At 41.1% G+C, this 20358-nt stretch overlaps 1 protein-coding gene across 7 annotated transcripts in view; it reads left to right on the forward strand.

Annotated features, from left to right (window-relative positions):
- CSNK1G1 (casein kinase 1 gamma 1) overlaps positions 1-20358 on the forward strand; it is a 153018-nt gene that overhangs the window by 107139 nt on the left and 25521 nt on the right. For 5 of the 7 annotated variants that reach the window (XM_004010535.6, XM_012181371.5, XM_042252332.2 and 2 more), the window contains 5 exons: positions 1114-1348; positions 8781-8866; positions 10678-10762; positions 11045-11193; positions 12097-12201. In XM_004010535.6, the coding sequence (XP_004010584.1) occupies positions 1114-1348; positions 8781-8866; positions 10678-10762; positions 11045-11193; positions 12097-12201 (660 nt within the window). The remainder of the gene's footprint in view (positions 1-1113; positions 1349-8780; positions 8867-10677; positions 10763-11044; positions 11194-12096; positions 12202-20358) is intronic. The other 2 variants (XM_042252331.2, XM_060417784.1) reach the window with 1 other exon arrangement.

The following is a 20358-nucleotide window of genomic DNA, read 5'->3' on the forward strand; positions in this document are numbered from 1 at the left end:
GTTCCGTCGCTCAGTCGTGTCTGACTCCTTGCGACCCCATGAATCGCAGCACGCCAGGCCTCCCTGTCCATCACCAACTCCCGGAGTTCACTCAGACTCACGTCCATCGAGTCTGTGATGCCATCCAGCCATCTCATCCTCTGTCGTCCCCTTCTCCTCCTGCCCCCAATCCCTCCCAGCATCAGAGTTTTTTCCAGTGAGTCAACTCTTTGCATGAGGCGGCCAAAGTACTGGAGTTTCAGCTTTAGCATCATTCCTTCCAAAGAAATCCCAGGGTCTATCTCCTTCAGAATGGACTGGTTGGATCTCCTTGCAGTCCAAGGGACTCTCAAGAGTCTTCAACACCACAGTTCAAAAGCATCAATTCTTTGGCGCTCAGCCTTCTTCACAGTTCAACTCTCACATCCATACATGACCACAGGAAAAACCATAGCCTTGACTAGACAGACCTTAGTCGGCAAAGTAATGTCTCTGCTTTTGAATATGCTATCTAGGTTGGTCATAACTTTTCTTCCAAGGAGTAAGCGTCTTTTAATTTCATGGCTGCAGTCACCATCTGCAGTGATTGTGGAGCCCCCAAAAATAAAGTCTGACACTGTTTCCACTGTTTCCCCATCTATTTCCCTTGAAGTGATATTAGTTCAGTCAGCTTCTCTGGGCCTCACTCTCCTTATTTCTGCAACAGAGAGACAGCATATAGGAAGGTGTGGGCAGGAGGTGAAGGAAGCGGCAGCATCTGTCTTCAGAGGCCACCACCATATTATTTCCTGCCTGGGAGTTATTCTTGCCTCTCAAATGCTTTCCTTCTACAGTAAACATAAAAACATTAATTCTGTTCACCATTTGCAAGTTGTTATGTGAAGTAAAACCATATACTATCATTTTAGTTGAGCCACACTGTCCTTTTCTCTTTTATCTTCATATTTGTCATATATGCATTAGTATCAGAAAATACGTTCTGATTTACAAGAGTAAAGTGACTCTAGGTGGTGAAGAAATAAGTTTTAATTTCAGTAATGACAACTTTGAGCTGATAAAAGAAAACGTTTTGGAGTATTTTTATAATAAGCTTCTTCAGAGTAGTATTTGTATCACTGTCATCCTCTCTTTTAGCTTTCCCGAATGGAGTATGTCCACTCAAAGAATCTCATCTACCGAGATGTCAAGCCAGAGAACTTCCTGATCGGTCGACAAGGCAATAAGAAAGAGCATGTTATACACATTATAGACTTTGGACTGGCCAAGGAATACATTGACCCTGAAACCAAAAAGCATATACCTTATAGGGAACACAAAAGTTTAACTGGAACAGCAAGATACATGTCTATCAACACGCATCTTGGCAAAGGTGTGTTTATTTTCAGCTCCAAGAAAGAGGCAGGTTGTTAAAACACCTTTTTATTCCCAAAACACTTTTGTACCCACTGTGCATTACAACTTGTGATTCTTATTGCTTCACAAGGTAAGTGATGTTTATACTTGAGAAATTAAGATGGTAAGTCAGTGACTTTCTCAGTATCCTGTTGACAGCTGAAGGATTTTTAATTCTTTGTTTCCTAATGCTTATTTTCTCAGCAGTGTGGATACTTTAATGACTGAATTAAGGTGATAGCATCTTGGTAAGTTGAGTGATGAGTTTGACCCCCTATATCACCTGGAAAGGCCATCAGGCTGATCTTTGGAGAAGGGTACTTCATTAAAACATGGACCAGGCTTCTGTTGTCTGTGCATAGTTCCGTGACTCATTTTTCCAGGAAAAGCCTATGTCTTATTCAGTGAAAATACATTTGCTTTTCCACGAGTCTTGAGCTTTACTCATGATAGACAATTTGGACAAATATTGCTAAAAGCTCTAGTCAAGGCAGAAGGCCTTCCATGTTAGAGAGACTAGTCCAGAGAGAGTATTTGTGAGAGAAGCCTAAGAATCAGTGGGAAGGCTTAGTTGGTAGGACTCTGGGCCCTCAGCAGCTTCTCCAGGAAAGCTTCCCTTTTTGTCTGTTTTATATATTTGGCTTTCATGGAAGATTCTATTTGAAGAAAAGGTACTAAGGTGATTGAAAAGATATGTTTGAAAATCACCACTCTAGAGAGTAGACATATAAACAGAATATTAGACTCCTAGATATAGCTCATTATATAAGGTGTTTAAATATTAATGAACTATTTACACGATAAGTATTGTAAAGACTAATGTAAGCAGCTACGAAGTTGCCTCATTGAGTACACTACTCAGAGATTCAGGTGAGGATTCTAGTGAAGAATAAAAATGACATTACCAAGTGGTGTGATACAACCTAAGTTGAAATGAATGCTGTCAGGATTTTTTTGCTAACTACCTGGGTATTCTCACGTAATTAAATATAATAGTTTAAAATTAGACTGGAAGGTTCTCTGCCACTTTTTATTGGTGACACTTTGGACAAGTGTCAAACTTGTCCACAACTTGTCCCTGAAACTGACCTGTAAAAATAGAGTCATATTTCACAAGGATGTGTTGCAGGTTGAGTGAGTGATAGCATGTAACACGGTTCTGTTGCAGAGTGCTCAGAATTCCCTTCTTCCTTCCTTTGCACAAAGAGAGAGACTGTGCTACGTAGTAGAGTCACGATCGTTTGGTTTAACTGACAGTCTGGAAGTCGTTCAGATGTCTGCTTCCTGGGCTCAGCATTTGTGTTCTGATTTTATTATTCTTATCAGGAAAAGCAAGAACAGATAAGAAATACGTATCCCTTGTTGTTTGTATAAGTTACAATGTAATAATTAAGAAAAGGGGATATAAATTCAGGCTCTTTAAAATAAACTTGTATGGGCCAGTAACCTTCCTCTCTCACCTTCAGTTATCTCATCTGCCTTGAAATGTTTATGTTAATAGTACCTTATAGCATAGGGTTCTGTGAGATAATACATATAAACTGTTTAGGATATTGCTTAATAATACTAAAGACTGTATAATGGTAGTTACCATTTATTCAACAAAATATGTTTTAAGCATCTGCTGTCATCAGATTGGGTTCCTTTATCTCTCGGTGTAGCTATTTCTGCTGGAATTTTTGAGTTTAGCTCCACAGGTGGACTTCCTGAGTTCCAGGGTGTTTTTCAGGTCAGATCTAGCCTGTCACCAAATTTGTCTGTAATGTCCCCATTGTAGAGAATACATATAGGTGGTTGTCACATGCCCTTTAAACCCTCTGCCCATGGTCTCAAACTCAGAGAGGTTTCTGTAGGAACTCTAATCCTATTGGTTTTCAAATGTGTAGCTTCTTTTATGTTGTAATGGAAAAAAGAAGTGTATCTTTTAGGGAAGCACTAAACCTGACATTTACTGCATTAGATTACTCACCTTCCCACTGATTAAACCTGCCCATTTTATATTCCTTAATATTTGAAGTCAGGGTGAGGACACTGGGTCACCTGGCTCCTTTCCTTCAATGAAATATATTTGACCTAAAATCAAGCATGCAGTGCAGATAAACCAAGCACATCTTTCTGACTGGTTGAAAGGAACCCTTTATCAGTTCAGTTCAGTCACTCAGTCGTGCCCAACTCTTTGTGACCCCATGGACTGCAGCACACCAGGCTTCCCTGTCCATTGCCAACTCCCAGAGTTTACTCAAACTCATGTCCATTGAGTCGGTGATGCCATCCAACTATCTCATCCTCTGTCATCCCCTTCTCCTCTCGCCTTCAGTCTTTCCCAGCATCAGGGTCTTTTCAAATGAGTCAGCTATTCTCATCAGGCGGCCAAAGTATTATAGTTTCAGCTTCGGCATCAGTCCTTCCAGTGAATATTCAGGACTGATTTCCTTTAGGATGGACTGGTTGGAACTCCTTGCAGTCCAAGGGACTCTGAAGATCTTCTCCAACACCGCAGTTCAAAAGCATCAATTCTTCGGCACTGAGCTTTCTTTATAGACGAACTCTCAAATCAATACATGACTACTGGAAAAACCATAGCTTTGACTAGATGGACCTCTGTTGGCAAAGTAATATCTCTGCTTTTTAATATGCACTCTAGGTTGGTCATAACTTTTCTTCCAAGGAGCAAGCGTCTTTTAATTTCATGGCTACAGTCACGATCTGCAGTGATTTTAGAGCTCCCCCCAAAATAAAGTCTCTCACTGTTTCCACTGTTTCTCTGTCTATTTGCTATGAAGTGGTGGGACCAGATACCATGGTCTTATTTTTCAGAATATTGAGTTTTAAGCCAAGTTTTTCACTCATCAAGAGGCTCTTTAGTTCTTGGTCGCTTTCTGCCACGAGGGTGGTGTCATCTGCATATCTGAGGTTATTGATATTTCTCCCGGCAATCTTGATTCCAGCTTGTGCTTCATCTAGCCTCACGTTTCGCATAATGTACTCTGCGTATAAGTTAAATAAGCAGGGTGACAATATAAAGCCTTGACGCATTCCTTTCCCGATTTGAAACCAGTCTGTTCCATGTCCAGTTCTGACTGTTGCTTCCTGGCCTGCATACAAATTTCTCAGGAGGCAGGTCAGGTGGTCTGATATTCCCATCTCTTTAAGAATTTTCCAGTTTGTTGTGGTCCACACAGTCAAAGGCTTTGGTGTAGTCAATAAAGCAGAAGTAGATGTTTTTCTGGAACTCTGGTGCTATTTTGATGATCCAGAGGATGTTCGCAATTTGATCTCTGGTTCCTCTGCCTTTTCTAAATCCAGCTTGAACATCTGGAACTTCATGGTTCACGTACTGTTGAAGCCTGGCTGGAAGAATTTTGAGCATTATTTTACTAGCGTGTGAGATGAATACAATTGTGCAGTAGTTTGAGCATTCTTTGGCATTGCCTTTCTTTGGGATTGGAATGATCACTGACCTTTTCCAGTCCTGTGGCCACTGCTGAATTTTCCAAATTTGCTGGCAAATTGAGTGCAGCACTTTCACAGCATCATCTTTTAGGATTTAAAATAACTCAACTGGAATTCCATCACCTCTACTAGCTTTGTTTGCAGTGATGTTTCCTAAGGCCCACTTCACTTCACATTCTAGGATGTCTGGCTCTAGATGAGTGATCACACCATCGTGATTATCTGGGTTATGAAGATCCTTTTTGTACAGTTCTTCTGTGTATTCTTATCACCTCTTCTTAATATCCTCTGCATCTGTTAGGTCCACACCATGTCTGTTCTCTATTGAGCCCATCTTTGCATGAAATGTTCCCTTGGTATCTCTAATTTTCTTGAAGAGAGCTCTAGTCTTTCCCATTCTATTGTTTTCCTCTATTTCTTTGCACTGATCACTGAGGAAGGCTTTCTTATCTCTCCTTGCTGTTCTTTGGAACTCTGCGTTCAGAAGGGTATATCTTTCCTTTTCTCCTTTGCCTTTCGCTTCTCTTCTATTCACAGCTATTTGTAATGCCTCCTCAGACAACCATTTTGCCTTCTTGCGTTCCTTTTCCTTGGGGATGGTCTTGCTCCCTATCTCCTGTACAATGTCACGAACCTCCATCCATAGTTCTTCAGGCATTCTGTCTATCAGATCTAATCCCTTAAGTCTGTTTCTCACTTCCACTGTATAATTGTTAGGGATTTGATTGAGGTCATACCTGAATGGTCTAGTGGTTTTCCCTACCTTCTTCAGTTTAAGTCTGAATTTGGCAATAAGGAGTTCATGGTCTGTGCCACAGTCAGCTCCTGGTCTTGTTTTCACTGACTACAGAGCTTCTCCATCTTTGGCTGCAAAGAATATAAGCAATCTGATTTTGGTATTGGCTGTCTGGTGATGCCCATGTGTAGAGTCTTCTCTTATGTTGTTGGAAGAGAGTATTTGCTATGACCAGTGCATTCTCTTGGCAGAACTCTATTAGCCTGTGCCCTGCTTCATTCTGTACTCCACAGCCAAATTTGCCTGTTACTCTGGGTATTTCTTGACTTCCTACTTTTGCATTCCAGTCCCCTATAATGAAAAGGACATCTTTTTTGGGTGTTAGTTCTAGAAGGTCTTGTAAATTGCTCTGTACAGCATTGGACTTTACTTCCATCACCGGTCATATCCACAACTGGGTGTTGTTTTTGCTTTGGCTCCATCCCTTCATTCTTTCTGGGGTTATTTCCCCACTGATCTCCAGTAGCATATTGGGCACCTACTGACCTGGGGAGTTCATGTTTCAGTGTCCTATCGTTTTGCCTTTTCATACTGTTCATGGGGTTCTCAAGGCAAGAATACTGAAGTGGTTTGCCATTCCCTTCTCCAGTGGACCATGTTTTGTCAGAACTCTCCACCATGACCCGTCCGTCTTGGGTGGCCCTTTAAGATGTGGATGCATATGATGTGAATGAAACCTTTATGTTGTGGATGAATTTGTGTCCTCCTGGTCTCACTGGTATTGAAACCTTTCTTCTTTGAAAATAAAAATAACCTTCATGAAAAAACAAGGGCATCGGGAAATACTGAATTGAACGAATGTGGAGTATTCAAAGAAATATGAAAATAAAGCCTGGCTCTGTTTTTCATTCTCGTTTTTTAAGAGATGTTTAGGTTTAAATTGGGGCTTCCCAGATGGCTCAGTCATAAAAGAATCCACCTGCCAATGCAGGCGCCACGGGTTCGATATCTAGGTTGGGAAGATTCCCTGAAGGAGGAAATGGCAACCCGCTCCAGTATTCTTGCTTGGGAAATCCCATGGACAGAGAAGCCTGCTGAGTTACAGTCCACGGGGTCGCAAAGAGTCAGATGCAACTAAGCACAAGCATGATGGTTTAAATTATCATAGATTATCTTTGAATTTTAGAGGTAGAAATGACTGTTCGTAGTATCTAAATCAATCATTTCATTTTCAGATGACGAAATTGAGGCCCAAAAGGTGACTTGGCCATGCTTGATTTTGCATAGATTAATAAATTAATGGAAAGGAATAGGCCAAGACCTAGATAACCTGACTTAGACCATCCCATACCCCACAGCATTTTTGTGTGTGATTTTCAATATTTGAAGTTATTTTATTACTCATTCTGGTGAGTTTAAATGTGTTTAGTATATTTTAGGGGGTTAATTTTTTTAAATCTCATTTTATAATGGGTTTTGCTATGAAGAAAAGTTGGGCTTATTTCTATAGTATGAACAATTACGCAAAATGTGGGGAGTTTCGCCCTCTAGTGCCCAACCAGCTAAAATACAACCATTTGTCCCTGGGTTGTTTTTTTTTTTATTAAGGGGGCCTCCTTACAGGAAGTAGATGTAAAAATAGAGAGGCGATGAGTAGGTTTGATACAGTGTGAGAACCTGCAGGGTGTGGTTTCTCTGTATGCCCTGCTTTGTGGGAGGCCCCAATTCACCCTGATTGTTCTTTCTCTTTTTGTGTATCTTCAGGTTCTGTTAACAGAATCTGTTAACGTCTGTAGTCAGAAGCTTCTGGTGCCCTTACCAACTCAACTTCTTGTCAGGGTGCTGCCCCTTCCCATTAAGTGACCTTACTTGCGAAAACCTCCCTCTTCTTCCTCTGCACTGTAGAGTACTACTCACTCTTTTCCATGAAAATTTCCTATGATAGAGGCAGCAGTTAAAGTATTGTGCTTTTGTATTTTGAGTTACCTAAGGAGCTTTTCCTGTCTCCCTGATTCTGTTGGGTTTTACTTTCAATTCAAAGAAGACAAAAGTCAAGTTGAAGGTAGCCCCTTATTTTTACATCTGTCATTTCTTTTGATAAAGCCCCGGGCTTGGTTCTGAAAAATAAACACATAAAATGCCTGAGATGAATTATAATTGGCAAATTAAAAGTGGAAGAATGTGCTACTTCTGTTGCCTGACAGCCAAAGAAGGTATGGGATGTTTTCTGAGATGTAGTTACAGTTTTTAAATTAACTATTCTGCAGTTCTTTATCATCCTTATCTTCCCAATTTAAAGAAAAGAAAGCAAAATCCAGCAACTTGTTTTACACTCTAAGCTCGCTGAATGCAAGGAAACTGGTTTATGTGCCCATAAAGGGCACCTTAGTAATACATTTTAGGTCTGTGTACAAATGGCTGTGGTACAAATGGAATGGAGCTAAGGATTATGCCTTGATGATTGCTTACATTAAACTAAATTTTAAGTGTCAAATGAATAAAAAGCACTAGGGATGTATGCTGGGCTTCTCTGGTGGCTCAGATAGTAGAGAATCTGCCTGCAATGTGAGAGACCTGGGTTTGATCCCTGGGTTGGGAAGATCCCCTGGAGAAGGGAATGATGACCCACTTCAGTATTCTTGCCTGGGAAGTCCCATGGACAGAGGAACCTGGCAAGCTACAGTCCATGGGATCGCAAAGAATCGGACATGACTGAGCGACTCACACACACACACACACACGCACGCACACACGCTAGGCATTCTTCGGCTTGTGTCTTTGCAGGCCTAGCCAGAATGGACTGTTTTAACAGCCTCAGCTACTCCATCTGCTGCTCACTTTTCACAATGGTAACCAAAGAGCAGTTGCAGCCCAGGCACTAGAAATAATGTTTGTTATTTCTTACTTTCAGGAAGTATCTTACTTTCAGGAAGGTGACAGCATCGAGTGAGTAGTACTCACTGTTCAGTGATTTGGACTGGGTTTTAGTTTAGACTTGCTCTTTTCACTTGGTATTTACTTGCCAGTAACAGATCTAAGCAAAGGAAGTACATGCTGTTTTTGGTTTTGATCTAAAATACCACCCCTGATTTAGATATACAGAGGATTAGTAAGCAGAGCCTTTCCAGAGCAGACGGGTTTTTGAAGGGATTACTTGGGTTTGCACCCCTTTCTGATTTAATAACTGCAAACATAATGTGTGATCTGTCTTCCCTTTCAGAGCAGAGCCGGCGCGATGATTTGGAAGCCCTGGGCCATATGTTCATGTATTTCCTTCGAGGCAGCCTTCCCTGGCAAGGACTCAAGGTATCCTTGGAAGTGCTTAGTGGAGGGCTTTGCTGAAATACTTAGCTGATAATGAAAGGGGTGGCTGACTTGATGGTATAAGAAGCACAGAGGGGACAATCGGCTCCAGAGATGTGAGGCAGGAACTACATTAGTCTGTAATGTAAATACTCACCTGGGCTTGGGAAGCTCTGTTTTCCCCACGTTTGTCTTCTTCCCCGTGTTTGTAATTTCTTCCCTCATCCCGTCCCAGCCTTGCCAGTGCTGTTTTTCTCTCTGTATTGATATTCCTTCTTTACTACCACTGTGTAGCAGGAATAGTGTTCCCAGTGCGTTGGGGAATTTATGGAATAGGTTGATGACTCCACGTTTTACCGAAAGGCCAGCAGGGTTAGGTGTACCCGTAACAGGAACTGGGAAATACGTGTTTGTCCTGTATAGTCCAAGAACCCACCTGAACTAAACAAAACTCCAGGTTTAATATTGCTGTTCAAGTGCTTTATTGAATAAATGCCTATGCATACAATAGCTGTTCCTTGTGAAATGGGTAGTTTAAATACTCTTCCTTAGGTAGATGTCAATACAGTGCATTTGTGTCAGGGTTAGGTATTAATTATAGTTACAACTGTTGTAGTGATTACCCTGTGCCTCTAGCTGCCTGGACTAGGAAATGGTGAGCTTCTTACCCATTCTAAGACCCATTAGATAGCTAAATGCAAGACTGTGTGAGTTGTAATTTACTTCAACATGTTAGTATGGAAAGAAACTTTTATCAGTAGCTTTGGGTACCATGCAATCCCTCTCTCCCTCCCAGAGGCCTGAAGGATTCATTTTGCTGTGATTTCTTGGACATTTGTGTTGAAAAGTGAGGCTTTTATCCCTTTCCTTTGGGAGGATTTTATTTCTTTCCCTTTAAATTCCTCTCCTAACATCTCTTCCATGGTCTTCTCCTAGTTGCATACCTTCTCATTGGTATTGACAGTTGTCACATAGAGTTTCACATCCTATCTGCTCATCATACAGCCAAGCAATATAGTCTTGTATTATTAATTGCTTGAAATTTTCTCATAACCCATGAATCATTTTAGGGTAGTTGTAGATTTAAAATGTCCCCAGCATAACTTCAAAACATAATTGCTTAAAGCTGGGGTCAGCAGACTAGGTAGACCCTCATGCAGATCCCTTGAGACCACATTATTGGTCCACGCTCCACAAACCCTCTGTCTGCAGTCTTAAGCAAGCCAGACTTGGCTACTTTGAGCCACTGACATATAGCATACCTGTCTGTTAGCCATGCCTGTATCATAGCTAACGTTTTCTATCTACTTGCCCCCATTTGGATTAGTAATTTTTTTTTTTTAATTGAAGGTAATCGCTTTACAGAATTTTCTGGCTTTCTGTCATACATCAACAGGAGTCAGCCATAGGTACACTCATATGGATTAGCAATATTTTTAATCTTATCTAGAGCTGATCAAAGAATGAGAAGGTTGAATCACTTTTGAACCCTAGTGGCCATGAGTCATTACTAAGCTGTTACAGTTTTGAATTTATTTTCTTATCCTTGTCCCTCATGCCATTACATTTGATGGTGTTTATCTGAGACTACTAAATATATTTGCCAGTAAAGCTTTTCAGAACAGCAGATGTTCTGTGCATAGCTAAATGTATCATCTCTAGTACATTTCTTATTTGTCAGTATTAGAAAAAAATTGAGATGATCTAAGAAACCCTGACAGTTTGAGTGAAACAGTCATAATGTCCCCAGACATATTGGACCTCCCATGCTTAGCACCTCTTTCCAAGTAACTTTTTCTTTTTATTCTCTATAGGCTGATACCTTAAAAGAAAGATATCAAAAAATTGGTGACACCAAAAGGAATACTCCCATTGAAGCTCTCTGTGAAAACTTCCCAGGTAGGATGCCAACAGGACCCTGCAGCCAGTGCTACTGGAGCCTTGAAGGAGGTGGAAACCATGTCTGTCTTAGCATCTCTAGATAAGGGTCCTCTCCAAAAAATTTACATTTCCTCTTATTGTTATTTAAATCAAGCTAGATTTTTATCACTTTGGTCCATAAAACAAAAAACACATCAGTGGCAAATAGAGTCTGTGCAGGTACTCCTTGCCTGGTCCAGAGCTTCTCCCCACGGGAAGCATTCAGCTAACGAGCATGGCCTTTAACCTCTTTCCTAACAGAGGAGATGGCAACCTACCTGCGATATGTCAGGCGATTAGACTTCTTTGAAAAACCTGACTATGAGTATTTACGGACGCTCTTCACAGACCTCTTTGAAAGGAAAGGCTACACCTTTGACTACGCGTATGATTGGGTTGGGAGGCCTATTGTAAGTATCTTCTTTCTCCCCCGCTCCCCTCAGACCAGCACTGTCTCACCCCTTGCCAGACTTTCTGCCTACATCTGTGGGAAAGAAACAGTCCTTTGTGGACTTTTCGGGGAGGTGCCATAGATTGCTCTCACTAGGACAGTAAAGGAGTAACTCCTGCTGTGTCTTTAAGATTATGACCACTGTGACCTAAGGTAACCAGAATTTAAGTCAGGTTTTCAAAAATTACTTATTTATTTTTGGCTGTGCTGGGTCTTCTTGCTGTGTGCAGGCTTTCTCTAGTTGTGGAGAGCGGGAGCTACCCTCCGTTGCGATGCGCGGGCGTCTCATTGCAGTGACTCCTCTTGTTGTGGAGCACGAGCTTCAGGGCACACGGGCTCACAGTTCTGGTGCAAGGACTTAGTTGCTCCGTGGTATGCGGGATCTTAGTTCCCAGACTGGGGATTGAGCCCGTGTCGCCGGAATTGACATGTGGATTCTTAAGCACCAAAGTCCCAAGTCAGTTTTTAAGAAGAAATTTAGTGTGAATGATCCAGGAGCTGGTACTCCATAAGCTGTTAAGGTACCTGACTTCTGTCAGACTGGAGCCCAATACCTGAGGAAACTTCTGAATTTGCTCTTAGTCTACGGTCCAAGGACTTGAGGGAATACCAACAGTCGTCATTGTGGGATGTTCTTATCCTTTTCGAAGACGTGCTCCTCTCCAATGAACTGTTGAGGACCAGACTGTCTCCCTTTTGTAGATAAGCAAACTGAGAAGGCAAGATTTGAGACTGGCCTTGGTGTAATGATAATAGTAATAGTAATGACTACTGTTCTGTTAGAATGAGAATGATGCTGTCCTTTGCAGAGTATTAAGTTGGACCTATTTTCCCCAATTGACATTTTGTTACATTTTTCCAGCCCACTCCGGTAGGGTCAGTTCATGTAGATTCTGGTGCATCTGCCATAACTCGAGAAAGCCACACACACAGGGATCGGCCATCACAACAGCCTCTACGAAATCAGGTATGTCTTGGACCTTTATTATTTCAGAAATCCCACTTTTTCATGACTAATATTAAAACACAAATTCTGCAGCTTCTTTGCTTAAGTGTATGTACTGAAATGAAAGACAAAGGCCTTACTGTTTCTCACAGTTGTGGTGCAGCATTCTAGCACCCCTCAGGGTTGTGTAAGGCCACTGAGATGTGGCCAGATGTCTTACCTGAAGCATCCACGCTAGAAAAGCTGGGTCTGTCAGAATCTGTTGGCTGAAAGGAACAGTTTGCCACAGTTCCAAAGACCCTGGATGAATAGACAGGTAACCCACCTTGGGTCTCATCTGTAGTCCAATGTGGAGCTCTCACCCCAGCTGGTTTTTCCTTGGTGATAAGAAGGGTGGGTAATTTGGACTTCCAGCTGATGTAGGTATGAACTGGCACCTCTCCCCCACCTCTGACCTTGTGTCCAGGTTAATTTCATAGCCTTCCAGGATCTGGGCCTGTATTGAAGATACAGCTTTGCTTTAGACCATTCCAGAGAAGGCAGTGTCATCTGTCCTTCAGTGTTCATGGTCTGGGAAATTAGAGGTTAAATGAGAGGTTTCTCTTAACTTAAAGACAGAGGAGGCAAACACACCAAAAAAAAAAAAAAATCAGATTTGACAGCATTAAAGAAAGGGATAACTGATTGGGAAGTAAATATGATAAATCCTTATGACATATATATTGTTAAGAGAAAAATCTGTACCTCAATAAATAAAGAAGCACTGAATAATAAACAGATACACACACATAATCATTATCACCTATCAAATTAGCTTGTTTACCTTTATCCCTGACGTCACTGTTTTATATTCACAGACATTTTTACAATAAAATGCAAAAATCACTTCTCTCACAGATGTACCTGTGAAAATATGGAGGTTAAAAATAGTATGTAGAATCCAGGTGCCTCCTCCAGAACAAAACAAAAAGTACTATATTGAGGTATATACACATGCACATACATACAGTGAAGTACATACACAGATACACAGACTCACCAGTAAGTACATAATTTTGGCGAAATATGTGGCATTTGGGGGTAAGAAAAAACATATAAAGGAAAGAATTCTATGTATTCTATGTATTAGTGGATAAAGGAGAGAGTAGATTGGCAAAAAAGATGAGATTTAGCAAACTGTCTACTAATTGAGTCTAGAGTCCCAGACTTTAATCAGAGTACTTGGCTAGTGACTGTGTTTTGACTACCTTGTGATCTGACAGCAGAGTACCGTTGACTTCTGCAGTTCTCCCCTACTGCTTTTTTAAAAAATATTGAACTTTCTTGGTGGTCCACTGGTTGAGACTGTGAGCTCCCAATGCAGGGGGCACAGGTTCAGTCCCTGGTCGGGGAACTAGGATCCCACATGTTGCCCAGTATAGCCAAAAAAGCTTTTTTTTTTTTTTTTTTTTTAACAGCAATAATAAAAATTAAAGTAAAAGTGTGTAGAGTGCACAGTTCAACTGACATTCTTATGCATTGCTGTGGACTTTGCAAATTGTTACAAATTCCCTAGAAAGTAATTTGATAAAGTTATAAACCTCTCTGAAAGAATAATTTTACTTCTTAGACTCAATTATAATAAAACAATTCAAGATAAACTGCCACAATGCCATTTCTAGCAGAGTTTTAGAAATGATCCACATATCCAGTTATAAGAGAATGGTTACAGATCTGCTCAAATCTTTTATCAAATAAACTGGGTTGTAATAAAATGAATTGTAATGTATTTATTCAGTGGAATATTGTCTAGCCACTTAAAAAAATATTTAGGAAAACTTGTAGCAACCTGAAAAGGTATTATGGTTGTATAGTAAAGAAATCACAGTACATAATTAGAAATACCTCATGCTTCCCTTTAGGGGAAAAGAAAATGAGGAAGTCACTTAGAGGCTGCTGCTGTTGCTAAGTTGCTTCAGTCGTGTCCGACTCTGTGTGACCCCGTAGATGGCAGCCCACCAGGCTCCTCCGTCCCTGGGATTCTCCAGGCAAGAATACTGGAGTGGGTTGCCATTTCCTTCTCCAATGCATGCATGCATGCTAAGTCGCTTCAGTCGTGTCTGACTCTGTGCGACCCTATGGACAGCAGCCCACCAGGCTTCTCTGTCCACAGGATTCTCCAGGTGAGAATACTGGAGTGGGTTGCCATTTCCTTCTCCACAATTGGAGGAGATAATACCAAAATATAAAGAGGCTTATGGTTGGAATTCATAGTACTGTGGATAATATTTTTCCAGACTATACTATAATGAAGTTATGTTACCTTATAATGAAAAAGACATTTAAATAGTAAAGGTATGAAAGAAGTTAAAAAATGTTAAATAGACAGTGAAGGCATAACATATCTGCCTGCTTGTGTTTTTAGAATATTTGAAAACTAAAATATGTGTTTCTTTTAGTTTCCCTTGTCATTTCTGCTTCATCGAATTCATAATTAATGTTGCTCTTTTGAATGAATTTTAAAGGTATAGGTAAAACAGGTGGTTGAAAAGCTACATTGCCTGGATGGAATATGAGGTCATACCTAGTGTCTGAGTAAAAAGTACAGTGAATTTCAGTGTACTTTTAAGTGAAAGGTCATTAAACCAGAATATGTAATTAAGAGATCTCATGTACAATGCAGGAACCTTCTTTTTGTAGAGTTGAGTCTTGAAAGCCTGCGTGATTTTTTTTTTTCTTTTAGGGTTTTTCATATCCCATGGCTGCTAAGAAATTCCCCACATCAGTGCACATTTTATACCTCCTCTCCAGCAGAATTCTGAATTCTTGCTGGGTAGAATTCCCTCTGCACTGTGCACTGTGGGTAAATGGATTTCTAGTGTCTGTTCAGCCTTTACACTGTGTCTTAGTGTGTGGTCTCATTGCTTTTGTTCCATCTTTTAGGCTGTTTCCTTATGGCTGTTTTTCTTAAGACTAATTCTTTTCAAGTTTTGAAATCAGCAAAAGAAGAAAGTAAAATCTCTCCTTGAGAGAGATTTGAAGGTATTTACTTTAGGTACAGCTAACCTTTTTTTAGCAATTTTAACTTAGTAATTTAACAGAAGACTTTCTATGAGCAAGTATGTCCTGGAGATACCAAAATATGTAGGGAGTCCTTGTCCTAACGGAACTGACAAGCAGATAAGCCAAGTAGCCAGATGACTTAGAACACAAGGGAAAATGAATGATTTGTCTCCAGGGATTGGAAGAAGGAGACTTTTCATCTGGTCTGAGCATGACAAAGAATTTGATGAAAGAAGCTGCCCTTGAAAGGCTCTTGAAAGAAAGAACTGGGTGGAAATGAAAGAGGCATTCCAAGCAAAAAGGAAATATGAGCAACAGTGAATTATTTAGTTCCATTTTGCTAAAATATATTCTGTGAATAAAGGAGACAAGGCTAGGAAAATAGCTTGGAGCCATTGGATAAATCTGAAATATGGGGCTGCTGAAGAGTTACTATTTAATTTCAGTAGAGAACAGGTATACTAGAGGGTTTCAAACTGAAGAGTGACTAGAGCAAAACTTTGCTTTAGAAATCTTTGACTTGTAAGGTGATAATAACCTCGCAGCCAGTGTGGAGACCAATGAAGACAGCAAAATCCCTTGAGAGGTAAGGGTGGACTATAGTGGTGGCAGTGAAATAAAATTGAAGAATCATGCAGGGAAATAATCTGTCCGAATTAGGAGCTCACACGTCGGACAGGGAGAAGGATGAGTCAGAGCTGGTGCTGTGCTTTCCAGCTGAAGGTGGATGGCAGGCAGAGAGGACGGCTCTCAGAAGAAAACCTGAGTGATCTTTGGAGATGACTTTGATGGTAATGCCTGAAGAGCCTGCTTATTCTGAGTAAATGCCCATCAATTGTGTGGTAGGGGAGTGAGCCTTGGATCAGCAGTCTTTGTTTAGTTATCTACTTTGAGTAGAAAAAGAAGGATAATAAGCTCAGAACTTGCTTTTAGCTTATCCCGAGACTTAGGCTATAGGCCATTTAAGATTTGGGGGGCCTCAGCTTCCACAAATGGTGAGTCTTGTACAGGCAGAGATTTCTGTTGTTTTGTTCACTACTATATCCCTAACCCCTGAAAGAATGTCTGGAACAGTAGGCAGTCAAGAAATAATTATTTGAGTGATAAATGAATTTTAATCTGTCAGATGAGAAGTTTAGATGAAATCAGATGTTTGTTTAAAATATAGATTTCTATTTACCCTTCCAAGAAAAAGAAATTTTAAACTTTTCTTTCTTATTTTTTCTGTTGCCACCAAGAGTCATTCTGCCCTGTTTGGCACTCAGAGTATGGCTAGATTGTGTGCTCAAGGGGAAAGGTTTAAAGAAACACATCACCGACTTCCATCTTCCATAGTGATCTAATGGTTAAGAATTCACCTGCCAGTGTAGGGGACACAGTTTTGATCCCTGGTCTGGGAAGATTCCACATGCCGTGGAGCTGTTAAGCCCGAGCGCCGCAGCTCCTGAAGCCTGTGTACCCAGAGCCCTCGCTCCACAACGAGAGAAGCAACCACAGTGAGAAGCCCACACACCATGACAAAGCGTAACCCCTCCTGCCACCACAGAGAGGCGTCCCGCTCTCTGCCACAGCTAGAGAAAGCCCAACTGCAGCAATGAAGACCCAGCCATAAGAAAATAAATAAGTGTTTCTGAAAAAACAAAAAGACACAACAGGCTTTTGCTGCAAAGCAAGTTTGGGAGAATGTATTAGTTCTCCTCCATCACATTGGGAATTTCTTAGAGAAATTTTGCTTTGCTGGTCTATAATGTAGTTATTTTGAATTGAATTGAATACTGTTTGGTTCCTAGATGCAGTAATAGATCCTAACCATGATGGCCAAAGAACTGCATGTAAGCTCATCTACACTGGATCTGTATTTTAAAACTATCTTAATACCAGGTGCTTAAGAACAATTTCTTTGACGTTAATTTACCCAGTTCGAGAATTGTAATTAAATCATGAGTTTGGGTAGAATAAATATTTCTAAAAGCTAAATCCATTCAAAAGGGTCCCAATGGGTTAGTCATTTCTGTAATTTTACCCTGGGTGTTTGTCCTTCATCAGTTCCAAAGACAGTCAGTCTTGCCCTGACTCAGGTTCCTCTTAAAGAACTCGGGATTACCATTCATTAGGAAGACAGTGAATAGTCTGCCTGTTTAATAGTTCTGCCTGTTTCTACCTGACAAAGCTTCCCTTGGACTGGCTGATGAAATTCGACCAGGAAGTAAGTCCTGCCAGTATCCAGACAGCTTCTATTAACGTGCAGTGTGTGGTAACGTGCAGTGTGTGGTACTGTTGAAGGTTTTATGCAGTGTGTTTGTTCGACATGCTAAATATAGCATATTGCATTGACTGGCATGTGTGTGCAGCAGCACACATCCTTTCAGAACTTTTAGCTTGTGACCATCCTTACACAGGTGGATGCTACACAAATATATACTTTTGTGGTTCAGCAGTTTTGATAATTTCCTTTTTCTCCCATAGATCCCTTTTACTTGGTAGATTTTCTGTAGGCATTTGAAGAAGGACTGCTTGGGCTAAAATGTTAGGAAGAACAGATCTGTTACAGAAGAACTATACAAAAAAGATCTTCATGACCCAGATAACCATGATGGTGTGATCACTCATCCAGAGCCAGACATCCTGGAATGCAAAGTCAGATGGGCCTTAGGAAACATCACTGTGAACGAAGTTACTGGAGGTGATGGAATTCCAGTTGAGCTATTTCAAATCCTGAAAGATGATGCTGTGAAAGTGCTGCACTCAATATGCCAGCAAATTTGGAAAACTCAGCAATGGCCACGGGACTGGAAAAGGTCAGTTTTCATTCCAATCCCAAAGAAAGGCAATGCCAAGGAATGTTCAGACTACAGCACAATTGCATTCATCTCACGCGCTAGCAAAGTAATGCTCAAAATTCTCCAAGACAGGCTTCAGCAATACATGAACGGTGAACTTCCAGATGTTCAAGCTGGATTTAAAAAAGGCAGAGGAACCAGAGATTCAATTCCCAGCATCCGTTGGATCATTGAAAAAGCAAGAGAGTTCCAGAAAAACATCTACTTCTGCTTTATTGACTGTGGATCACAACAAACTGTGGAAAATTCTTAAAGAGATGGGATTACCAGACCACCTGACCTGCCTCCTGAGAAATCTGTATGCAGGTCACAAAGCAACAGTTAGAACCAGACAAGAAACAACAGACTGGTTCCAGATCGGGGCAGGAGTACGTCAAGGCTGTATATTGTCACTCTGCTTATTTAACTGATATGCAGAGTACATCATGCGAATGCCGGGCTGGATGAAGCACAAGCTGGGGTCAAGATTGCCGAGAGAATTATCAGTAACCTCAGATATGCAGATGATACCACCCTTATAGCAGAAAGTGAAGAAGAACTAAAGAGCCTCTTGATAAAAGAGGAGAGAAGTTGGTTTAAAACTCAACATTCAGAAAACTAAGATCATGGCATCTAGTCCCATCACTTCATGGCAAATATATGGGGAAACAGTGGAAACAGTGAGAGACTATTTTGGGGGGCTCCAAAATCACTGCAGATGGTGACTGCAGCCATGAAATGAAAAGACACTTGTCTTTGGAAGGAAAGCTATGACCAACCTAGACAGCATAGTAAAAAGCAGAGACATTACTTTGCCAACAAAGGTCCATCTAGTCAAAGCTGTGGTTTTTCCAGTAGTCATGTATGGATGTGAGAGTTGGATCATAAAGAAAACTAAGTGCCGAAGAATTGATGCTTTTGAACTGTGTTGTTGGAGAAGACTCTTGAGAGTCCTTTGGACTGCAAGGAGATCCAACCATTCTATTCTAAGGGAAATCAGCCCTGAATATTCATTGGAAGGACTAATGCTGAAGCTGAAACTCCAGTACTTTGGCCACCTAATGCGAAGAACTGACTCATATCAGTCCATGAGGTTGCAAAGAGTCGGACATGACTGAGTGACTGAACTGAACTGAAGAGTCACATTGACTGCCAAGAATTACTAAATTCTGCTAGACACAGTGTCCTACCCCGATGATACTGAATCCTCAAATACTAACGCATTTTTATAGGAACAGCATAAGTTTAAGGGAGAGAAGTTCATATCGAATTCTGAAGAAGATATGCCCCAATAAAAGTGTAATTTGGATTTGTTCTGTTTGTGACTGGACTCCAAGGCGTTTGACTTAAGGAATATATAGCCTTAGAAAAATACACTGTGGTTTGGTGCTGTGGTGCTTAATGAATGAAGCTTCTCATAAGCTTAGCTTTTCCAAAGGGGAGGTTAGGCCGGATTAAGTCCAGTAGCCTTAAAAAAAAAGAAGAAGCTGTTAAATTCTCAGTTCCTTTCCTTTCACAGAGTACTGCCTGGTTTTCAGTGAGGGTCAGCGTTTCCTAGTTTAAGGGGCAGATGTGTTTGTGCAGAGATCTCTTGCCTACTTCTGACCGTGTGCGATTTCCTGATGGGTTGCCTATTATCCAGCGGGAGCTCAGGTGTGGAGACTGCACTCTTGTCCTGCCTGCCTCCATCACAGAGCTCAGTGCAGAATGAGCCATACCTCCTCGTTGCTGGGACCTAAACTCCAAGGGGATATTGCAAGAAACAAGTGCACAACTGAAATAGTCCTTTTCTTAGCTTCTCCCCTTCAGTGATGTAGTCTCTGCTCCTCACCTGTGCTCTTTTTCTTTTAATAGGGTCATACTGGAGTAGTTACCTGTCTGTCTGTCTATTTGTGGCTATGCTGGGTCTTTGTTGCTGCTCACAGACTTTCTCTAGTTGCAGTGTGGGCTTCTCACCATGGCGGCTTCTCTTGTTTCACAGCACCTGCAGGCTTAGTAGTTGCGGCACAGGGCCTAGTTGCCCCTCAGCGTGTGAGATCTTAGTTCTCAGACCAGGGATGAAACCCATGTCCCTTGCATTGGCAGGCGGGTTCTTCTTGTTTTTGTTGTTTTTAATATTATTTATTTATGTTTGTACTTTATTTAATTTTATTTTTTGGTTGTGGTGGGTCTTCATCTTCTGTAGTTGCAGTGTGTGGACTTCTCATTGTGGTGGCTTCTCTTGCTGTGGAGCACAGGCTCTCTAGGCACACAGGCTTCAGGCGTTGCAGTGCTTGAGCTCAGTGGTTGTGGCTCACAGGCCCAAGAGTGTGCAGGC

Source organism: Ovis aries, chromosome 7 (genome assembly GCF_016772045.2).
Source record: "Ovis aries strain OAR_USU_Benz2616 breed Rambouillet chromosome 7, ARS-UI_Ramb_v3.0, whole genome shotgun sequence".
Lineage (NCBI taxonomy): Eukaryota > Metazoa > Chordata > Mammalia > Artiodactyla > Bovidae > Ovis > Ovis aries.